At 39.4% G+C, this 19,865-nt stretch overlaps 1 protein-coding gene across 3 annotated transcripts; it reads right to left on the bottom strand.

Annotated features, from left to right (window-relative positions):
• Positions 1–3,691: 3,691 nt before the first annotated feature.
• Positions 3,692–9,074, bottom strand: LOX6 (PLAT/LH2 domain-containing lipoxygenase family protein). Of its 3 annotated transcripts, none has more exons than XM_088941785.1 (10): positions 8,917–9,074; positions 8,143–8,630; positions 7,261–7,538; positions 6,907–7,144; positions 6,440–6,772; positions 6,201–6,286; positions 5,992–6,099; positions 5,605–5,906; positions 5,200–5,466; positions 3,692–4,817 (listed from the first exon to the last, which is right to left on the bottom strand). In XM_088941785.1, exons 2-10 carry the CDS (start codon positions 8,540–8,542, stop codon positions 4,058–4,060), a joined length of 2,772 nt encoding a protein of 923 aa, XP_088797911.1. In that variant the 5' UTR covers positions 8,543–8,630; positions 8,917–9,074; the 3' UTR covers positions 3,692–4,057. The 3 variants fall into 3 exon arrangements, with proteins under 3 accessions (XP_088797911.1, XP_088797912.1, XP_088797913.1); XM_088941786.1 differs by having other exon boundaries at positions 8,143–8,589; XM_088941787.1 differs by having other exon boundaries at positions 8,143–8,589; positions 8,706–9,072.
• Between the last annotated feature and the right edge of the window lie 10,791 nt (positions 9,075–19,865).

The following is a 19,865-nucleotide window of genomic DNA, read 5'->3' as shown; positions in this document are numbered from 1 at the left end:
AGTGAATTGTTGAGTTCAGTTGATCGATTCAGTGGCTACTTTACATGTTACATATATAATCTAACAAAACTGAAACACTTGAACTTCCCTTGGCCTTTACGTACTAACTCCTTCCGTTAATTCCACTAGACAATGAAAATTTCCAAATTACCCCATACTTATCAGAAGTATTAAAAGGATTTTTAATACCAAAATTATCCTTGATCACCCCTATTACCAATGGGGGTTGTTTGAGTTGAAACCTATAACTCTCAGCCAAGCTCTCAGAACGTCATACCGCTATTCCCCTGCCCATGCCACAATGTTTATCTTTTTGACTTCTGAAATCAATCCAAGAACTAAAATATCTGTGCCCCATCTATGCTAGTACAGTAGTAATAAAATCTCCATCAATTTATAACTATGGCAGACCCAGTTCTTTACTGAGCTCAATCCAAGATAACCCATTTTCAATATAGCTGAATTTGCAAAACCAAACAAACAAGCCCATAAAATTTTCAATTCAATCTTACTATTTTAGAATCCTAATAATTACAGAGAATTTAAGTATTTAAGGAACCTGGTTCGTTTTTCAATCTTATTTTTCTTTACACCATTGATTGATCCGCGTAATCTCCGACTTGAATTTTGTTCATTTATAGTGAAATCTAGGGTTTGGACTGCAAATGGGTTGTCTTTTACCTGTTGACGCGAGGAGCGTGATTCCACCCTTGAATTTAGAGCTAGTCACTACCCATTATCCAAGTTTTTTTGTCAGATGGGTTGTTGGTAAATCCTTTTGTCTTCCTAAGGAATTTAGAGCCACCGTGCTCGCTCCGTCTGTTTCTGGGCGGGAGCGATTTCAGAATAGACCCATACGGGCGGGCAAGGTTTTGCCTCAATCCAAGTCCGATGCCTAGTATGGAGTATGACATAAAAATTCTTATTTACAATATAATTTCATAAACTAATATATATTATATATATTTACTATATTATTAATATATATTTTTTATTATATGTAAAATTATCAGGTTGGGTTCAGGCTCGGGCAGCGCTTATTTGAGAAAGCCTGAGCCTGACTTGAAAAATAGCTACCTCTAGTGTTTAAAGCCCAAGCCCCACCACGCACGCCTATCATTTTGTCCAATCCTGATAAATAAGGGGTCGGGTCAGGCCAGCCCATCGGGCTACCAAGCCCATTAACAAGTATGGGTGCAAGCTCTACAGGTTGGATTTAAACTTAACCTAGGCCCAACCCTAAGAACTGGGCATAAGGCTCATAAGCCCAAACTATCTAGTCCAGGGCCTGACCCAAACTAAAATTTGATGCATTCAGGTTGGGCTCAGCCCCAAGCTAGGCTCATGCTGGTCAATCAACTCACATTAAAATTTAATATAAAGGTATATATATTCTACCAAAAAAAATTATACATACATATGTATGATTCATCAAAAGAAAAAAAAAACATATATGTATGTACATACGTGGATCACACTTGGGTTAGGATAAGGTAGGGTCAAGCTCGGGCCAGGTTGGGGTTATCTAAGGGCTAGGCCCACGAAAAATTGCAGGTTGTATCGGTCTGGGCTTGGGTTGGATCCGCCCAAGTTGCAATCCTATCAACAAGTAGACCTGCTCACGGGCCAAGCCAGACTTTGTCTTTGTATTAACAGGACACATTTAGGCCCTACCCGAAGCCTGGCCTAACCATCAAGCCTAGGGCTTGAACCCAATCCAACCCTCATATAAAGCCCAAAGATTGGCCAAAAAATTGGGATTAAAGATTTCTTTTTCTTTTTCATTAAATAAAACCCAAAAATAATGAAAGATCTCACTATGACTTGAAAAAAGAGAAGGGAAACAAAGAAAATTAATATATTATATATTTTATTATGTAAGATATATTTTTTGTTATATAATATATTATTAGGTCGGAATTAGGTTAAGATCGGGCTTTTTTAAGAAAGCATGAGCTTGGCTCAAAAAAGTCAGGTCTAGTGTTTTGAGCCTGAGCTCGAGTCCGTGGGCCTAAATTCATGTTCAAGCCCAACTTAGAACAGGCTGGACTAAGCTGGACCATCAGGTTACCTAGCCCATGAATAAGTCTATTAACAAGTCTATTTTTCAGAAGAAAGGGGACAATAACCAAAGAGACAAATAAGTATAAATTTTGGTATTAAAAAATTTAATTCTTCTAGTAGACAAGTAAAAATAATTCGACAATTTTCATTTTATCCACTGGAATCAAGGGAATGGGCCAATAACGTCTGGGGAGGTTTTTGCAGTCAGTTAGGTTATATTTGATTTAAAGGAAAAAGTAGGGAAAGGAAGGGAAATCTTTACAAACCTTGTATGGGTTTTCCTACCTTCCTTTTCTTTCCCTACTTTTTTCTTCAAACCAAACACAACCTTAAAGTCAGGGCTTAGGGTGCAACTCAGGTTGGCCCGAATAAACAGTTTATACTATTTTGGGCTTGGGTTCAGAATTTCCATTGAAATTTTCACAAAATCCCAACCCTAACCTGCTAAAGTCCCACCCCTAGTTGTGTGTGGTGGGGGCCCAGGGGTGGGGGAATTGATTGGTCAAAACCCCCGTGAATTTTAATGAAAACCCATGATTGACAACCAGATTGATTATAAATTTTTGGGAGAAGTACAAATCAGCCCAGCTCAGAATTTACTAGGCCCAAAGTACAGGGGGAATGCATCCTGACTGTGAATTGATGCCAAATTCACGGGCAGGATGTGGTTTATAGGGAGACAGGGCAAGTTGTAGGAGGGGCGGGGGGCTGGAATTCAGAATTCTGCATCGTGTGTCTCCGTACTTTTTCCTAAATTTTTCCATTCATGGCCCAATACACAACGGTGGTGTTTTAAAGATAGGGATGTGGGAACAGCTTGTAGATAGTATATCCAAAGTGTCAAAAATGCCCCTATTGTTAGGTAAAACATGTTCAATTGATACTTATTGTCCGTTTGTTTCCTTGGAATAAATGCCTGGCATGGGATTCCCATTCATAGATTGATTTACATTCTTGGCCTGGATTCCCCATATATGGGGGAATGGCCATTATAGCCCCCCAACCTAAATACCTAATATTAATAAAATATTATTAAATTAATAAAAAGATGTCAATAATAATAATAATAATAATAATAATAATAATAATAATAATAATACAATATTAATAAACAATACATGAAATAATAATAATAAAATAGTACTAATAATAACATATTCATAAATTAATTAATATAATTAAAGTAATAATAAAATACAAACATACTAACTATCAAATAATAATTAAATTTAAATTAATAAAACAAAAACAATAGAATATTAATAAATTGATAAGAAAATGGTAATACAATATTACTAAAGTAATAATAAACATTAAGATATTAATTATTAAATACTAATACAATAATAGTTATATATTCATAAAATATTATTAAAATAATAATTAGACTAATGTAAAATTAAAAATTTTCAATTGATTGCAATTTCAACTCCAAATAAACCAAACATCAATGATTGAAATCTGATTCTGATTCTTGACAGAACGGAACAGCGATTCCAATTACAGGGGATTCTGATTCCAATTCCAATCCTAATTGCAAACCAAATGGACCCTTAATGTCTCGAGGTTCCACTGCAGAGCCCAGTGAAATTAAAACGTTTTTTTTCCCTGAGAACATACTCAAATATTGGGCTGAGATGAATCACCTGAACACATATTCTTGTTCCTTTACCTTCAATTTGTTTTTTTGATTCTGATTGATAGGAGAACACTAGGAAAATGACAAAATCTACTCTTTTAAGATTTAACTAAACCCATCTTCAATTCATCAGCTATAATCCAACTTACACTAAGTGAGCCCGCAAAGCCAAATTACAATGCCGAGAACTGAGATGAGTATATTCCATTTCCCAATCCGAATGTTAAACATCAGGAAGAAACGTGGGAAGAATTTGCTTAAAGATAACAAGCCTCGAACAAAGCCAATTATGTGCAGCAGTTATGGCTGACGAAAATGAAAAGTCGGTCACAATGGCGAAAATAAGCTGAACCATCATATAGAAATGCTATTTGGAATCCCACGGCCAGTAACTCCAGGACCCGAAGTGGGAAGAAGCAGTTCATATGGAGGAACACCAGCACCACTTCTGTTCTTTAGACGTGTATCTTTATTCCTTGCGTTTATTGTTTCTTCTATGTCCTCCAATTTGGATGCAAATTTCTTGAACAAATTTAGGATATGGAGATCATTTATCCAGTGGGAATGCAACTGGTGCACCTGACCCAAGTACTCTTCATCCGGGGAGTGGGTCGACAAGGTGTCTTGGACAGCCATCACCTTCGTGGCCTGGAGTTGGGTTGGGAGAGATGATAGAAAAGTTTGCTCAGGCTTTTGAAGGAGCTTCTCATAATCAGGTTCGTTTTCCTGTGGAATTAGTTTCCTCACGAGGGTAGGATGGTTGGGCACATACCCTCCAAAGGGGTATTGGCCAAAGTTTATAGCCGCGTGCTGTCCTGAAGCAGTCCAAATCATTGTGGTCAGTATGCCAGATAAGTCTACATTGGTGTTCAGTTTAGGCCACCATGGTTCATTCCGTTTGTCATGATGACCTTCATTCTTGATCTCATTCCACCAAGCTTGGAGCTCCACATCAGAGGAGACGCTACCAGGTTCAGAATAGAAATGAGAAACATATACTTCTACCCATTCATTTATGGCAGACCATATGAGAAGCCCATCTGCAGCATAAGGGTAATCCTCAATCACTAGTCTAATGCCACACGGCATAGAAGGATCTTCTACTGCCATGCCCCTGAAATTTATAGAAAAGAACTATGATGGTTTAGTTTCGATGAAAAGTAAGTATAGTACTCAAAAATGGGGATCATCCAAAACATGCATACACTGGAAGATGATTGCAATTTAGTAGATACTGAATTTTGTCAATTTTAACATTTTCACCTTCTTGTTAAGGTGTAGAAAAAGGAATTGAAATCAAGAAAATTGGTTCCTGATAATGAAACGCAGAATACACAGATTATATATCGAGGGAGAGAACAGGAGGACCTCTGTTTGGTTACCCATGTAATATTGGGTTCTCTCGTTTTGACATTCTGAATAACTGTCAAAGTCAATCCCTAATTAAAAATAGTTGAAAAACTAAATAGGCTAAGGCAATCACAAGATGACATTACCTCCGAATCAAATCAGCTGGTAATGCCTCCATGTCAAATCTCCACATACTCTTATAGGCCGCTGAGCTGATTTCCATGGCATACTTTCCTGGGCTGAAACAAGCCTCAATAATCCCCCCTCCATTTATTAAGCTCTGCCTCGCCAATGCATTAATTTCTAATGTGTATCGCATATGTGGGTGCAGCAGCTTGTAAATTGGGTGCATTGTACTAAGATGCCTATGAGTAGCAATAATATAAGGCTCCATACTAGCATGTGTCCTCAACCTGAGAAGTTGCAAGCACCAATCCATTAGAGATTAGAGTAGATAAATTGATGTAAGCAGCATATGCAAAATATGCTTTTACTTTTGATTATCCTATATGTATAATTGTATACACGCACCAGGCCTTCAATCATCTTACCAGTGGTTCACTAGCTGATGAACACCGGCATCATTTGAGCACACGTGAGCTTTGGCCAACTTCCAAACCCAGGTGGTTGTTGCATCATGTCCATGAGTGTAAACATGCTTATTTTGAGGCTTGGATTGTGTTGGAGGAAGAGAAAGCTCGATAGCAATAGGCCGCAGAATGCCAGCTTTGTTGTAGAAAAAAACTGTTCTAGAGGCATAAGCTTTCCTTCCTGGCAAGGAATTCATCTTTTTAATAAAAGGCAAGAGCATGTCATGGTAATCAAGTATAAACAATCCGTTGTTTTCAATTGCCTGTTTCATCAATCACCAGAAAAGTATAGTGTTAAAAATGTGTTACATACAGAAGCATTTAAACATGCATCTTACATAATTTTACCTCTTCAATACTCATTCCATTTAGTTCCTGCTCAATCAGTTCTTTTGTTATTGCTGACTCTGGAGGTCCATATACTGCAGGGTCCAATTTACTGAGAATAGGGAATTCCTACAAAAAATCATTTTAAACTTAAGGATGCCACAAAGAAACGGTAGAATCAAAACATTGCACTAACAACAGACAAATTCGTTTCATTAAGTACAGAATACCTTCAGTCTTTCGATGTTTACTGGGTTAACACCAGCCAAAGTCTGACGTGCAAACTCATTGTCACGAAGCCATGCAAATCTATCTCCTGTAAAGAAGAAACTAGATCAAGCTGCAGAACACATAAAAAATTGGATTTTCAAACAGAAAGTTGAGATCAATTTATAGGATCTGAAAACAATTTTACATGGAAGTTTCATCCCCAGATTATCCACCTAAAATACAAAGGAGCAATACTTACGTGAAACTATAGCTGGAATTTCATATTTCAATAACACTGTACCAGCACTCAAAACCTTTTTCATCAACATTGCCAACAACAGGTTCTCAAGGACGCCTTTTCCATCTTCATGCTTCAAGAACACACCATCATTATATAACTTATCAATGTCAGAAAAACACTTGAAGGTGTTGTCTGAGCTTGACAAAGTGGCAGCAAGAGATGGTATCAAATTGTGAAACAGGGCTTTAAGCCTTCCAGCAGAGAAAGATGCCTCCTTAATCTCTTCAAAAGTTTCATCCCGAGGAACATAAACTGGATGAGGCTTTTCAATTCTACTCTCAGAATAAGGATCTGTTTCCAATCCAGAAAGCATAATTGATTGGTAACCAACAATAGCACCAATCTAGGAAGAACATAACTGGTTCAAGACTTGAAAATGTAAAAGCTATCAGGATTTCCCAGTAATATTTTAGAACGCACCGTACCTGACTTGGTCGGGGGTCTTCCAGTGCGACAACGCCTAGGATAAGGTCTCTCCTCACCAGCCAGAACTGGCCTGGCAAGATCTTCATCCTTGTCTGGATTGCCCAAGTCATTATAAGGAGCATAATCAAAAATTCTTTCAAAGGGCTTCCTCTCACCTTTCCCATTCCCCCTTATGCTCAGTAAATCTTGACATCTAAGATCCTTAAGACCAGCTGGTGTTTGTGAGGGTAAATATGCCTGTTTAAGACAAGAAAGGCAGCATTCAGAGATCAATGAACAATGTTATTGTACACACCTCCTTCCAGATTTCATACACTATGGGCAAATGCAATCAAATTGTACTGCATTTTTACCTGATTTCTAAAAATTATTCTGCTCTCAGGGTTATCCTTCTGTGAGTGGATCCATGAATTTGCAGGAAAGAAAATGGGGCCTTCACTGAAACCATGTATCACGATCTCCATCAAGTAGAACTCCTTTGCATGAAGATTAGTGATGAGAACAGCCCCAGGACAACCAAAGTCGGAAGGCACAGTGAAATTGGCAGCATATTCGAGAATATATGAACGGTTTGATGGTTTTGGCAACCATCCTCTTGCAGGTGATTCTACAATCTTGCCTGAATTGGTCTCTGGAAAAAGAAAAAAGGAACACCTTTGATCCTGCATCGGAGTAAAAAGGACGAGCATGCACGGGCAAACAAATAAACACAGAACACAGACACACGAAGGTCCATGAAAAATTCCAAAAGGCAAAAAAAGAAGTCCAAAAGCCATGTCTGACTGAATGAAAGTAACAAGGAATGCAGGCAGCAAGTGGAGTTTCCCTCTCACATAATGACGACTGGTTAAATAGAACTATTTTAGTATAAAGGCAAAGGGAAGGAGGAAAAAAAAACTGCAACAAGATCACCATTTGATGGAAAAAATTAATATATAAAGAAAACCAAAGGGAAGGGGAAAACGAATTACAACTAGTACCCATCAAGTGGATCCTGTGTCCAAGAAGAGGAAGAAATGAGATGAGTGGGGAAAATAATATAAAGAAGGTAGAGAGAGAGAGAGAGAGAGAGAGAGAGAGAGAGAATGTCTATTTTATTTGGAGAATAAGTGGAGTCCATTTTCTTGTTTTGGTGAGAGGGAAATCAATATTTGCAAAGATAAGAAATCTCTCAGAGTTCATGCCAATTCCAATAGAAGTTCAAACAATTGAAAACATAAAACAGGGGAGCTAACCGGGATCGATTTCCTCGCTGACCATCTGGATTATGATCCCCTGACCAATTCCATTCATGAAAGACTCCCATCGATCAGCAATCTTGTCAACCAACCCCTCCTTCATCTTCTTCCTAATTGTGATCGCGGCCCTTACATCTATAACAGACGACGACGACGACCTTAATGACCCATTAGAGTCCGTAGACGGTGGTGTGGCAGTGCCCACAGCCTTGTCTTCGCTGCTGATCACAGCCCGAATTGAGCGAATCCCGGTGGCCCTTGTACCGAGTTCGGGTCTCGGGGTCCTTCTGATACTTCCATGCTTCCTGGTGCCGGCGATCACCACTGCAAGTGATCGGGGTGCCGAAGAAGTAGTGATAGTAGAGTTGAAGTGGCGTGGCGGTTGCGCCGTAAACATCTTGGCAGCTAAACTCTGAGAAACAAACTGATGTAGAATGTAGACGACTGGCAACGACGAGCAACAAGTACTCTTGTTACAAAGAAATCTAGAATATTCAAAAGACAAGTACTCTTGTTACAAAAAACATTAACGGAACAAAACTGGGTCTCTTTACTCCTACCAGATCATAGCAGAGCTGCAGAGGGAGTAGAGAGAAAACAACAAAGAACGAAAGAGAGATGGGTATGGATTGCCTGATGGAAGGAGATGCAATCGCAACCCTTTAATGGTTATTTTATTTTATTTTATGACAGAGTGAGAAGAAGTGCAGAAAGAAAGAAAGATCATGGCTATTTTCATCAGTCATCAGTCATCACCCCACCCCCACCTACCAGCTGCGGATCATCATCTTCATCGTTCATTACTTCCTACACTTGTGCAGCCAGTCTAAAGATCATGGTTATTTTCATCAGTCATCAGTCATCACCCCACCCCCACCTACCAGCTGCGGATCATCATCTTCATCGTTCTTTACTTCCTACACTTGTGCAGCCAGTCTCTTGGTCGTGTAACATACTTAGCAACGTGCGACTTTTTTTTTTTATTATTTGTTTTGGGGTAAATTATTAAGGAATAGGATCGACTACTTTGGGAAATTCGGATTCTCTGAACGTTTAAGCACATCGATATTAAATTTATAGGCCCCACTGTAAAAGATGCGAACCCTAATTTGGGAGTATGGATGTGATGGCACTGCCACTTAGTCAATTAGGCCCCGAACTTTTACGTTTGCGACAACGCCACCCTAAACTTCTAGATTTCAGTATTTTGTCATTTATCGTTAGTTCCGTCAATTAACTTCATAAAATTCCAAGGTATTTCTATATCATTTTATTTTTATAAGATTATTTTATAAATGATAAAATACAACAAAAGAAAAAGGAGAAAATGTAGAAAAATAAAAATCACAAAAAATGCTAAAAATGGCAAAAAAAACTAATCATGCTTTAAGATGTATATTTTTGTTATTTTGATATTTTTTCTCAAATCTAAACTTTAAATGAGCATTTTAGTAACCTTACCCTTACAATCAAGCCCTTAATGAGGCATGAACAAGATGTAGAATCTAAAAAAATTGATGCATCTTTGATTTTGAGAGATTAAGGCTGCTTTTGGTTTGAAAGAAAAAGTAATGAAAGGAAACACCACCCGTTTGACCCGATGACCGAGTCATGGGTTGTATAATAAATGTGTGTGCAAATTTTAGAAAGCTATAATTTTGTACTTTAATGTTTTATTGATGTAATTTTTTTTATTTTAAGTAATTTTCAAGATTTATGTGTTCCAAATAGGCTACTTGCCTCGTTATTTTTGCAAAAAAATTGGCCTTAAATTATAATTTTTAATTTTTTTACAAATATTAAATTTAAAAATATAATTAAAAAACATAAATTAAATATAAAATAAAATAATTTAGCCTTTAAATTGATTTTTAAACATTGGTAAAAAAGAAAGAAAAAGGTAAAACCCTAAATTTTGGGAGGAAAAGGTAGGGCCCGTGCAAGTTTCCTACCTTTTCCTTCATTTTTCTTTCAAATCAAACACAACATAAAACGAAAATTTTCTATCAAAAAGCACTTAAGGTTTTTTGTGGTTAAGTACAAGCCTATTTAGGCTGTGTTTGGAAGGAGTACAAATGAAAATATGTAGTATAAACCCTTATATTTTGTATGCATTTACATTGTACATATTTGCATTTATACTATTTCCAAACTGAGCCTTAACGGATTTGTAGAGTGGATTGCAAGGTTGATCATATGGGTTAATAGCTAATACCGATGTGTAAAAATATCAATAAAAATTTGGACTCCAGCTGCCCACAACAACCCTGTCCACGTCTACCCACGACAAACAACCACCATATAAAAAGATGAGATATTCTGCTATGTTATATGGGTAGACCTGAACAGAATTTTTGTAGACAGGAGATGGGGTCTTAAATAGTTAGTGTTTTTATGATTTACTCCACAATAGAGTTCGGATTGACTGATGGATTTGATTCATAAAACACGTTACTGAGTTCAAATCAGCCCCTAAGAAGGCGCCCCACAACGTCTCAGAGCACATTTCAGCCGTATATTGGGAACATCTGATGATGATTCATCATTTCATATACTATAATCGGGAGATGTTCCCAATACATGGCTGATATGTGCTGTGGGACGTTATAGTGTGCCGCCTTATCGGGGGGCGGATGTGAATTCTTATCCCAGAATAATCTAAGACTGAGCGTTCAGTTTTCAATCCACATTCCACATGGTAGAGAAAACATGTGAATTCAGATCTCCTGCCCAAGTCTACCCACGACACATTACCCCGTATGAAATGGAAACAATTCCCCCTTTACTATTGCAGAGGATGAGATATTCTCATGAGCAAGAGATCCGGACTCAAAACATGTGGGATCATTTATGGAAGGTCAATAGATGATCCGCCCGATTTGTTTAAACTTTCTTCCATTGGTTTTGTTTCCTTGCAGTAGAGCCAAACACCAATTTCCACTATTTCTAACGTCATCCATCGGCTCTCCATGACGTCTACCAATTCCACACTTTTGATCGCTATAGGATAGGACCAGATCCGAACGTTGGGACCCGGGTTGGATCAGATCCGAACTCGATCGAGTAAGAAATAAATGCGATCCCAACAAAACCCAAGACAATCCTATGTAATATAAATTTTGTAAAATGACAATCTTATGATTAGTTGGATTTATCTGGTCTGTCTCCAATCCATTTATATATTAACAAGATTTGGATTTTTTAATAATAGTTCTGTTAGATAGTGTATCAAACAAAATAATACCTTTATATATTTTTTTTTTGGATTTTTTGCAACATAAACAATTGGGTTTGTTGAATTTCGAAATCCATATGATTAGTTGGATTTATTTCGTCTGTCTCCAATCCATTTATATATTGACAAGATTTGGATTTTTTAATAATAGTTCTGTTAGATAGTGTATCAAACAAAATAATACCTTTATTTTTTTTATTTTTGGATTTTTTGCAACATAGGTTTGTTGAATTGCGAAATCCACGAGGTTTAGAAAAAAAAATGTGACGGAATCAATGAGAGGAAATATATAATTGTTTTAGAAACAATTACCTCTAATAACAAATTCACTCAATTTCGGTGATAAACTGATAATTGTTTTTGTCGTGAATGAATTTGGATTTTGTCTTCACAAAATCCATTCTCATACCAATCTTAAAGCCCTTACAGTCATGCATCGGGAATATCTTCCAATAAATAGAAATAGTGTTTACAATCATGCCTTTATAAAGTATAGAAATGTTTCAAATGCACAACTGCAAGATTTGTAAGGACACATTTTGTTAGGTCCATATTATTGATGTAGGACGTCTCACATTAACATCTCATACTATCAAAGTGGGACACACAGATTGTAACATTCCACTATGCTCTGCAGTCCTGGCGCCCACTCAAGTTGGCTTTGCATTAATCTACCTAATCTCAGTTCGAATACTACTAAGGCTCTGATACCATTTGATATGTGTTATGGACAAGGTTTTTAGGGATGAGTTCTATCAAGGCACGAATCAGTTTAACATTAAAAACAAATGGTAGAAATGACTACCGGTATTCTTTGTTTCATGAGAAAGAGATAAATTTATATTGTCATGACTACCCATTCTCTATTATCGTTTGACTTTTTCTAAATGCCTCTTTTGTCTTGGAGTAAAGAGTCATTTGGCACTCTCATTCTCACATTGGCATTTTCTCTTTGATGAAAAAAGAAGACAGTGAAAAAAAAAGAAGCTATTCCTCTTTACAAGAGAATAAGAGTTTTCATTTTTCTTACAAAATGAACAAGAGCAACACTTCAATCAATGTTTTAATTTCAATTTTGTATTTACTTATTCACCTCATTTGACATTGTTCATTTTCTCTGCATTTATCATCGTTGATTTGCACATCGTGTACAAAGGGCTTTAACCTTATAGAGTATCTATCTATGCTCCAAAATGGCAAATGCAACAAAGATTCTTTAACCTTATATGTACAGTATAAATAGATATAAAATAATACAAAATATAAGGTTTTGCATTTTATATATTTGTATTTATATTCCTTCCAAATTGAGCTAAAAGTCAAATTGGTGAAAGATATCTGTTGTCACAAAGGGATTGGTAAATGGGTAGGTTCTTCCACTTGAAAATGAATGGAATTGACCTTAAACAGGCCTTGAATTGACTTTGCCCTTTTTTTTTTTTTTATTAGGTAGGGCTTACTTCCAAATTGTTGAAACCAATCCCCAAAATAATTTGAGGTGTAAATATTTGGATCCAAACACTCATGATTACATAGACCATGGTCTCATTTCATCATTAATCACTTAAATGATTTGATTGTTTTCAATAATAAGTAATACAAAAGATAATATTTCCAAAATTTTAATTATAATGATAAATGTTGAACTAGATTATTATTATTATTATTATTATTATTATTATTATTATTTAAATAAATATAAAAGGTCAAATCGTCATTACAATTCTGACCTATAAGGTTGCTCAAAATAGAATTCGAAATCAGTTGTATCGGTTGGATTCTCTTCTATCTTAAGATAGGTGAGGTTTATTTAGTCCAAAGGTTTAAGGTCCCTTATCATCGATTTGTCTGATGAATAGAATAGCCCGCCCTCCATAGGTGAACGATTACGACCCTTCAAATAAAATTTTTTCTTTTAAGTTTTACACCATTAAGCTAAGTTTGCTTGCGGTGCAAATTTTATTTGCAATGGGTGTAAATTATAGAAGTGCAAAAGGGCCAAGTATTACTTTTGCTTCATATTTAGCTTTATCTTATTTGTTTATGAGAAGTAAAATAATGTATTGCAGGGTTGCAAATGAAATAAAATGGATAGGCCTAAATCAAAATGTGAATCAGTAAATTTACCAATATATGTAAAATAAAATTTGTCCAGATATAAATATACATAATTAAATTTACCAACATATACTTGTTTAGATGCTTCTCGAGAAGGGGAAATAAAAAATAAAAAATAAAAATGATTAAACAAATAAATTATCCTTCTGATGTAACCATTTTTGGCCACGTACCAATGTTTTGTGATGTAAAATTTTTTGGCAAAGTACCTCGTTATTCGATCCGGTGGTGGCGTACCTTAGTGACGAGCTACTTGGTGGCGAACTGCCTGGTGGCGAACTCCTTGGTGGCGAACTACCTGGGGGCGAACTGCCTTGGGGGCGAACTGCCTGGGGGCGAACTGCCTTGGTGGCGAATTGCCTGGGGGCGAACTGCCTTGGTGGCGAACTGCCTGGGGGCGAATTGCCTGGTGGCGAACTCCCTGGTGGCGAACTGCCTGGGGGCAAACTGCCTGGGGGCGAACTGCCTGGTGGCGAACTCCTTGGTGGCGAACTGCCTTGGTGGCAAACTGCCTGGGGGCGAACTGCCTTGGAGGCGAACTGCCTGGGGGCGAACTGCCTTGGAGGCGAACTCCCTGGTGGCGAACTCCCTACTAGGCGGTCGATGCCTTAGAGAATGTTGGAGCTCCCTTGTGCGGCGCAATTCGACTACCCTCAGCATGAGGCGGTCTTCTTTCCTTTGTAGGCTGCGGGAGATGAGGGACCTGCGAGAACTTCATCTTTTCCTCCTCTTTGTAGGTGGTGGGAGCTAAGGGACCTCCGAGAACTCCATCTTTTCCTCCTCCTTGTAGGTGGCGGGAGTTGAGGGACCTCCGAGAACTCCATCTCTTCCTCCTTGTAAGTGGGAGGAGCTGAGGGACTTCCGAGAACTGCATCTTTTCCTCTTCTTCGTAGGCGGCGGGAGCTGAAGGACCTGCGAGAACTGAATCAGAGGTCCCGGGGGTATTTTCCCGGTGGGGGCTCTCCGATGCTTAAGTTAGCACTCTTATTGTAGAGAGCTTTGAAGATAATATGAGAGAGCTAGAGAGCAGGGTTACTTCCCTTTCTTTTCCATCCCCTTCCCCTTTAGGGGGTGAGGTCTTTATATACCGGAGTCTTCGCGGGTTAGGTGGGTGAAAAGCCTCCAAACAGTAAGACTCGTCGCATCCGGTCAAAACCGGGGTACGGTGGTGAACTCCTCAAGGTCGTTAGGCTGGCGCTTGTGTCAGGCGGCCAGGTCGGCGCCTGGGCCGGGTTGTCAGAGGGGTGCCTGCATCAGTCGACGGGTTAGTGTTTAGGCCAGGTCGTCAGGTCGGCGCCTGTGTCAGTCGGCGGGACAGTGCCTAGATCAGGTCGTCAAGCTGGCGCCTGTGTCAGTCGGCGGGTCAATGTCTAGATCAGGTCGTCAAGCTGGCGCCTTGGCTGGATCATGCGCTAGGCTGGTCCAGGTCGGCCAGGTCACGCAGGTCGTGCACAGTTCGTGTAGGCCGTGCACAGTTCGCGCGCTAGGCCGCGCGCGCACCGTGCAGTTCATGTGCGCCGCGCAGGTGTGCGTCAGGCCGCGCGCGCACCGTGCAGTTCATGTGCGCCGCGCAGGTGCGCGTCAGGCCGCGCGCAGGTCGCGCCAGGCCGGCCAAACAGGTGCCTGGGTGGGTCACCAACTTCGTAAGTTTGTTGGTTGGGTGTTTTCCTAGTTGTCACAAGGTGCCACGTGTCACAATTTTACTGGAGGGCCAAATCTGCCCTCATCAATAGCCCCCCACTCCCGAGCTGATAGTAACTCAGCGAAGGGAGTAGATTTCTTTTGGCCCGTAAGTCGATGAGCTAGTAAGTGCTGATCCAATTACTAGTATGGCCCATAGGCTTTGGGAGCGAATCGTAGTCTATTCTTTTTTTACTTTGCCCGTGCCGGAGGCGATCGGGTCTTGAGTAGTAATGTGGCCCGTAGGCTTTTGGGAGCGACTCGTAGTCTATTCTCTTTTTTTGACTTTTGCCCGTGCTGGAGAGGCAACCGAGTCTTAAGCAGTAATGTGGCCCGTAGGCTTTTGGGAGCGACTCGTAGTCTACTCTTTTTTTACTTTTGCCCATGCCGGAGAGGTGACCGGGTCTTAAGCAGTAATGTGGCCCGTAGGCTTTTGGGAGTGACTCGTAGTCTACTCTTTTTTTACTTTTGCCCGTGCCGGAGAGGCGACTGGGTCTTAAGCAGTAATGTGGCCCGTAGGCTTTTGGGAGCGACTCGTAAGATGAGAACTATAAAGCGATAGCTTCAATTTCTAAAAAGTGATGACTTAGTTTTGGCAAGATGAGAACTTAGCTTTGGTAGGATGAGAACTTAGCTTTTTGTAGCGGGTTCCCACAGACGGCGCCAATTGATGTAACCATTTTCGGCCACGTACCAATGTTTTGTGATGTAAAATTTTTTGGCAAAGTACCTCGTTATTCGGCCCGGTGGTGGCGTACCTTAGTGACGAGTTACTTGGTGGCGAACTGCCTAGTGGCGAACTCCCTGGTGGCAAACTACCTGGGGGCGAACTGCCTTGGTGGCGAACTGCCTGGGGGCGAACTGCCTTGGTGGCGAACTGCCTGGGGGCGAACTGCCTTGGTGGCGAACTGCCTGGGGGCGAACTGCCTGGTGGCGAACTCCCTGGTGGCGAACTCCCTGGTGGCGAACTGCCTTGGTGGCGAACTGCCTGGGGGCGAACTGCTTGGGGGTGAACTGCCTGGTGGCGAACTCCCTGGTGGCAAACTCCCTGGTGGCGAACTGCCTAAGGGCGAACTACCTTGGAGGCTAACTCCCTGGTGGCGAACTGCCTAAGGGCGAACTGCCTTGGAGGCTAACTCCCTGGTGGCGAACTGCCTGGGGGCGAACTCCCTACTAGGCGGTCGATGCCTTAGAGAATGTTGGAGCTCCCTGGTGCGGCGCAATCCGACTGCCCTCAGCATGAGGCAGTCTTCTTTCCTTTGTAGGCTGCGGGAGATGAGGGACCTGCGAGAACTTCATCTTTTCCTCCTCTTTGTAGGTGGCAGGAGCTGAGAGACCTACGAGAACTCCATCTTTTCCTCCTCTTTGTAGGTGGCGGGAGCTAAGGGACCTCCGAGAACTCCTGCTCTCTAGCTCTCTCATATTATCTTCAAAGCTCTCTACAATATGGTCCAGGTCGGCCAGGTCGTGCACAGTTTGCGCAGGCCGCGCGCACCGTGCAGTTCGTGCGCGCCGCGCAGGCGCGCAGCCTAGACACTGACCCACCGGCCGTGCGGCCTAGATCAGGTCGCGCCAGGCCGGCTAGACAGGTGCCCGGGTGTGTCACCAACTTCGTAAATTTGTTGGTTGGGTGTTTTCCTAGTTGTCACGAGGTACCACGTGTCACAATTTTACTGGAGGGCCAAATCTGCCCTCATCACCTTCTGTTGCCAACTATTCACCCCACCTTTCATGTGGTTGTATGGATTCCACTTCCACCATGTAATTCAATAATTTATCCCGTAAAAACGATAAAAATTGATAAATCCACTGATTTGACTAGTGGTTTGGAGAAAATCGCCCTGGGCTCCACTAACAGACTTTATTTTTTTGATAAAAGATCTACCAAATTTAGAGATTGAATTTCCTAAAAGCAAAAAGTATGGAATGATTCTATACAATGGTTTGTGGATGTACATTTTTTACTTTATCACTGGTTTATTCACATTGGAGTATGAAGCAACAGTTATATAGAATTCATCATAGATTTTGCCTTCCATTATTGTTGGATAGGGATTGATTTTATGTGTTGATCTAAACTAGTAGATCCAAGACCCAAATCGATTTATAAAAATATATTATTTATATCTCTAATAAGATACCTAAAATTATCATTTATAAGGGCGGGACAAGATTTTTAAAAGGAGAGAATAAAAAATTAAGGGTTATTTTGCAAAGTAAATGAAGAAGATTTGATACATTTCTGTTTACTTATATTTTCATGATATTCTAGGTGGTGTTTGAATTTAATGCTGTTTTCTGAAGCATTTTTTGAGAAAATAATGCTACATTAGCCTGTAATGTTTTTAAAATCTAATCAGACAATGAATCGGTTAGGGGTCTGATTTTCGAATTAAATGGTTTGATCGTTCAAATTGAATAGACGGCCTGTTCTGACAAAAAATAAAAATAAAAAAAAAATGTCAAAACCGTTGAACGATTCAACTGCCCAGGTCAACGGTTTATTGACCAAATTAACATTTTTTGACAAATTCTTTTTTAGAGAAAAACGAAACTGATCATCTAACTGGTTTTTGATTTTTCTAGTCTTATTTTGAAAACCATGTTAGCATGTCGTTTTCTCATAAAATGTATGTTAATGTCATATAGAGGTTTTTCAATGCCATTTCAGAAAACATGAGACGATTTTTTCATACCACGCCTTTCCAAATTTTGAAAGTATGGTTTAAAGAAATGTTTTTTCCAAAACAAAGCGCATAACCACGTCTGATAAAAACAATTTCAGACGTGATGCTGATGTAGCACTATTTTTCGAAAAAAAAAAAGAACGGCATTCGTTCCAAACACCTACCTAAAGTGTCACGGATTTTGCCAGTTCGACTATAAAATTCGCAGGATATTATTTTACTTTGAGAGTTGAGAAAATTAAAAACTGGTGGATGGTGGGCCCATCATGATGCGCCACATCTGCTTGTGGACGGAGCGAGGCAGTTTGCCATGATGATTGATTGCTCCGCCTCCACTATTTGCAAGGAGATCAAATCAGCCCCCCAAACGTCGCAATCTGCTTGTGGACGGAGCGAGGCAGTTTGCCATGATGATTGATTGCTCCGCCTCCACTATTTGCAAGGAGATCAAATCAGCCCCCCAAACGTCGCACAGCACATTTTTGTAATATACGGAGAACATCTTTCGATGATGATATTATTATTTTTCGTTTTAATATAGAAATGGGATCTACTTATCACATATAGCGTCTTATACGCGTCTCACATGCACATCCAACCATCCATTCAAAACATTTTTCGTACCTATAAATCATTTTTCACAGAAAATGTTCCTAATGCACCATAGATGTGCATGTAAAGCACATGCGGATCCCATTCCCTCAATAAATAGGAGAGATGTGCTGTGAAACGTCGTGGGGTGCTGATTTAAATTCATCTGCAAATAGAACAACTGTGAAGTGTGAACCGTTTGGCCTTAAGAAGAGGGCAATTGATGTTGTACTTCAACCACGTGGTCCCACTCAAATGTGAAAAAGAAATCATCCAATACGTGCTAAATTATGAGTGACCACCTTAGGAGCATAATATGTCCGACTCAGACATAATTGCAGTTCTACCTCATTCTAAGTTATGCCCGAAAAAAAAGGAAGTTCCTGTCAGTACCTTGTATTTTAGAAATGTGTTAAGTCGGTCCTCGAATTTTAAAAGGCATCTCTGCAATATCCTGAACTTTTAAATTATGTCTAATAGGTCCTTAAGTTACTTGACTGTCAGTCAATATCATCACATTACATTAGGTGTATATTAAATAATTTCAAAATGATAAAATTACACTTTATGATATTTTTTTTACTATTTTACCTATTTCGCTTGAGTGTTAAGGTCTGCTATTGGACCAAGTACATTAGAATTGCATTAGACCTTTATTAATCATTGATGAGCTTTTCAGAAGTCATAACGTGCAGATGAAGAAGAAACATGAGAACTTGATAAACTCAATTGAGAAATAGGTAATGAAGGCTCATGTATTTTTGTCATTTACAGAACAACTTGTTGAGTTTTCGCCACAGTCACCACATCTGGAGCATCTCATTTCAAGGTGCTCAGCTCTTGAATTAGTTTATGTGAAAGTTGTAGAAAAAAAAAATAGATGACACCTAATGGGTACTTTTGTCATTTTATTTATTTGTTAACGTATGTTAATGGATAGAGAACTATTAGACATAATTTAAAAGTTTGAAATAGTGCAGAAACAAATTTTGAAGTTTGGGGACTCACTTGACACAACCCCTAAAGTACATGATACTGATCAGTAATTAAAAAAATAATCCACTCTAAATTATCACGTGGCATATATTTAGAATATCTAGATTCATCAATATTTAACCCCCTTAAAAAGAGTTCACCTAACCCTAAAAATCAGCAAACTCATATCTATTAAAGTAACCAAATCAGGCCAAGCTCCCTCCCAGTCAGACGTGGCAACCCTATTGTAAGACAACTGTCCTCTTAGTAATTTGCAAAGTCAAGAATAATCTGAGTAATGGCCTTGCAAATTTTATGATAAAAAGTAGACACGTGTCAACAATCTGAGAAGTGGCCATTCAATAACACAGCCCACCTCCCTGCAAAGCCATATGTCATTCGAACTCTTTTTTACAAAAAGTGAGGAGTGAAAA

This window comes from Nelumbo lutea, chromosome 4 (assembly GCF_056320005.1).
Source record: "Nelumbo lutea isolate HS-2025 chromosome 4, American lotus-T2T, whole genome shotgun sequence".
Classification (NCBI taxonomy): domain Eukaryota; kingdom Viridiplantae; phylum Streptophyta; class Magnoliopsida; order Proteales; family Nelumbonaceae; genus Nelumbo; species Nelumbo lutea.
Note: the sequence above shows the minus strand (reverse complement) of the source record. Positions and strands in the feature narration are given on the sequence as shown.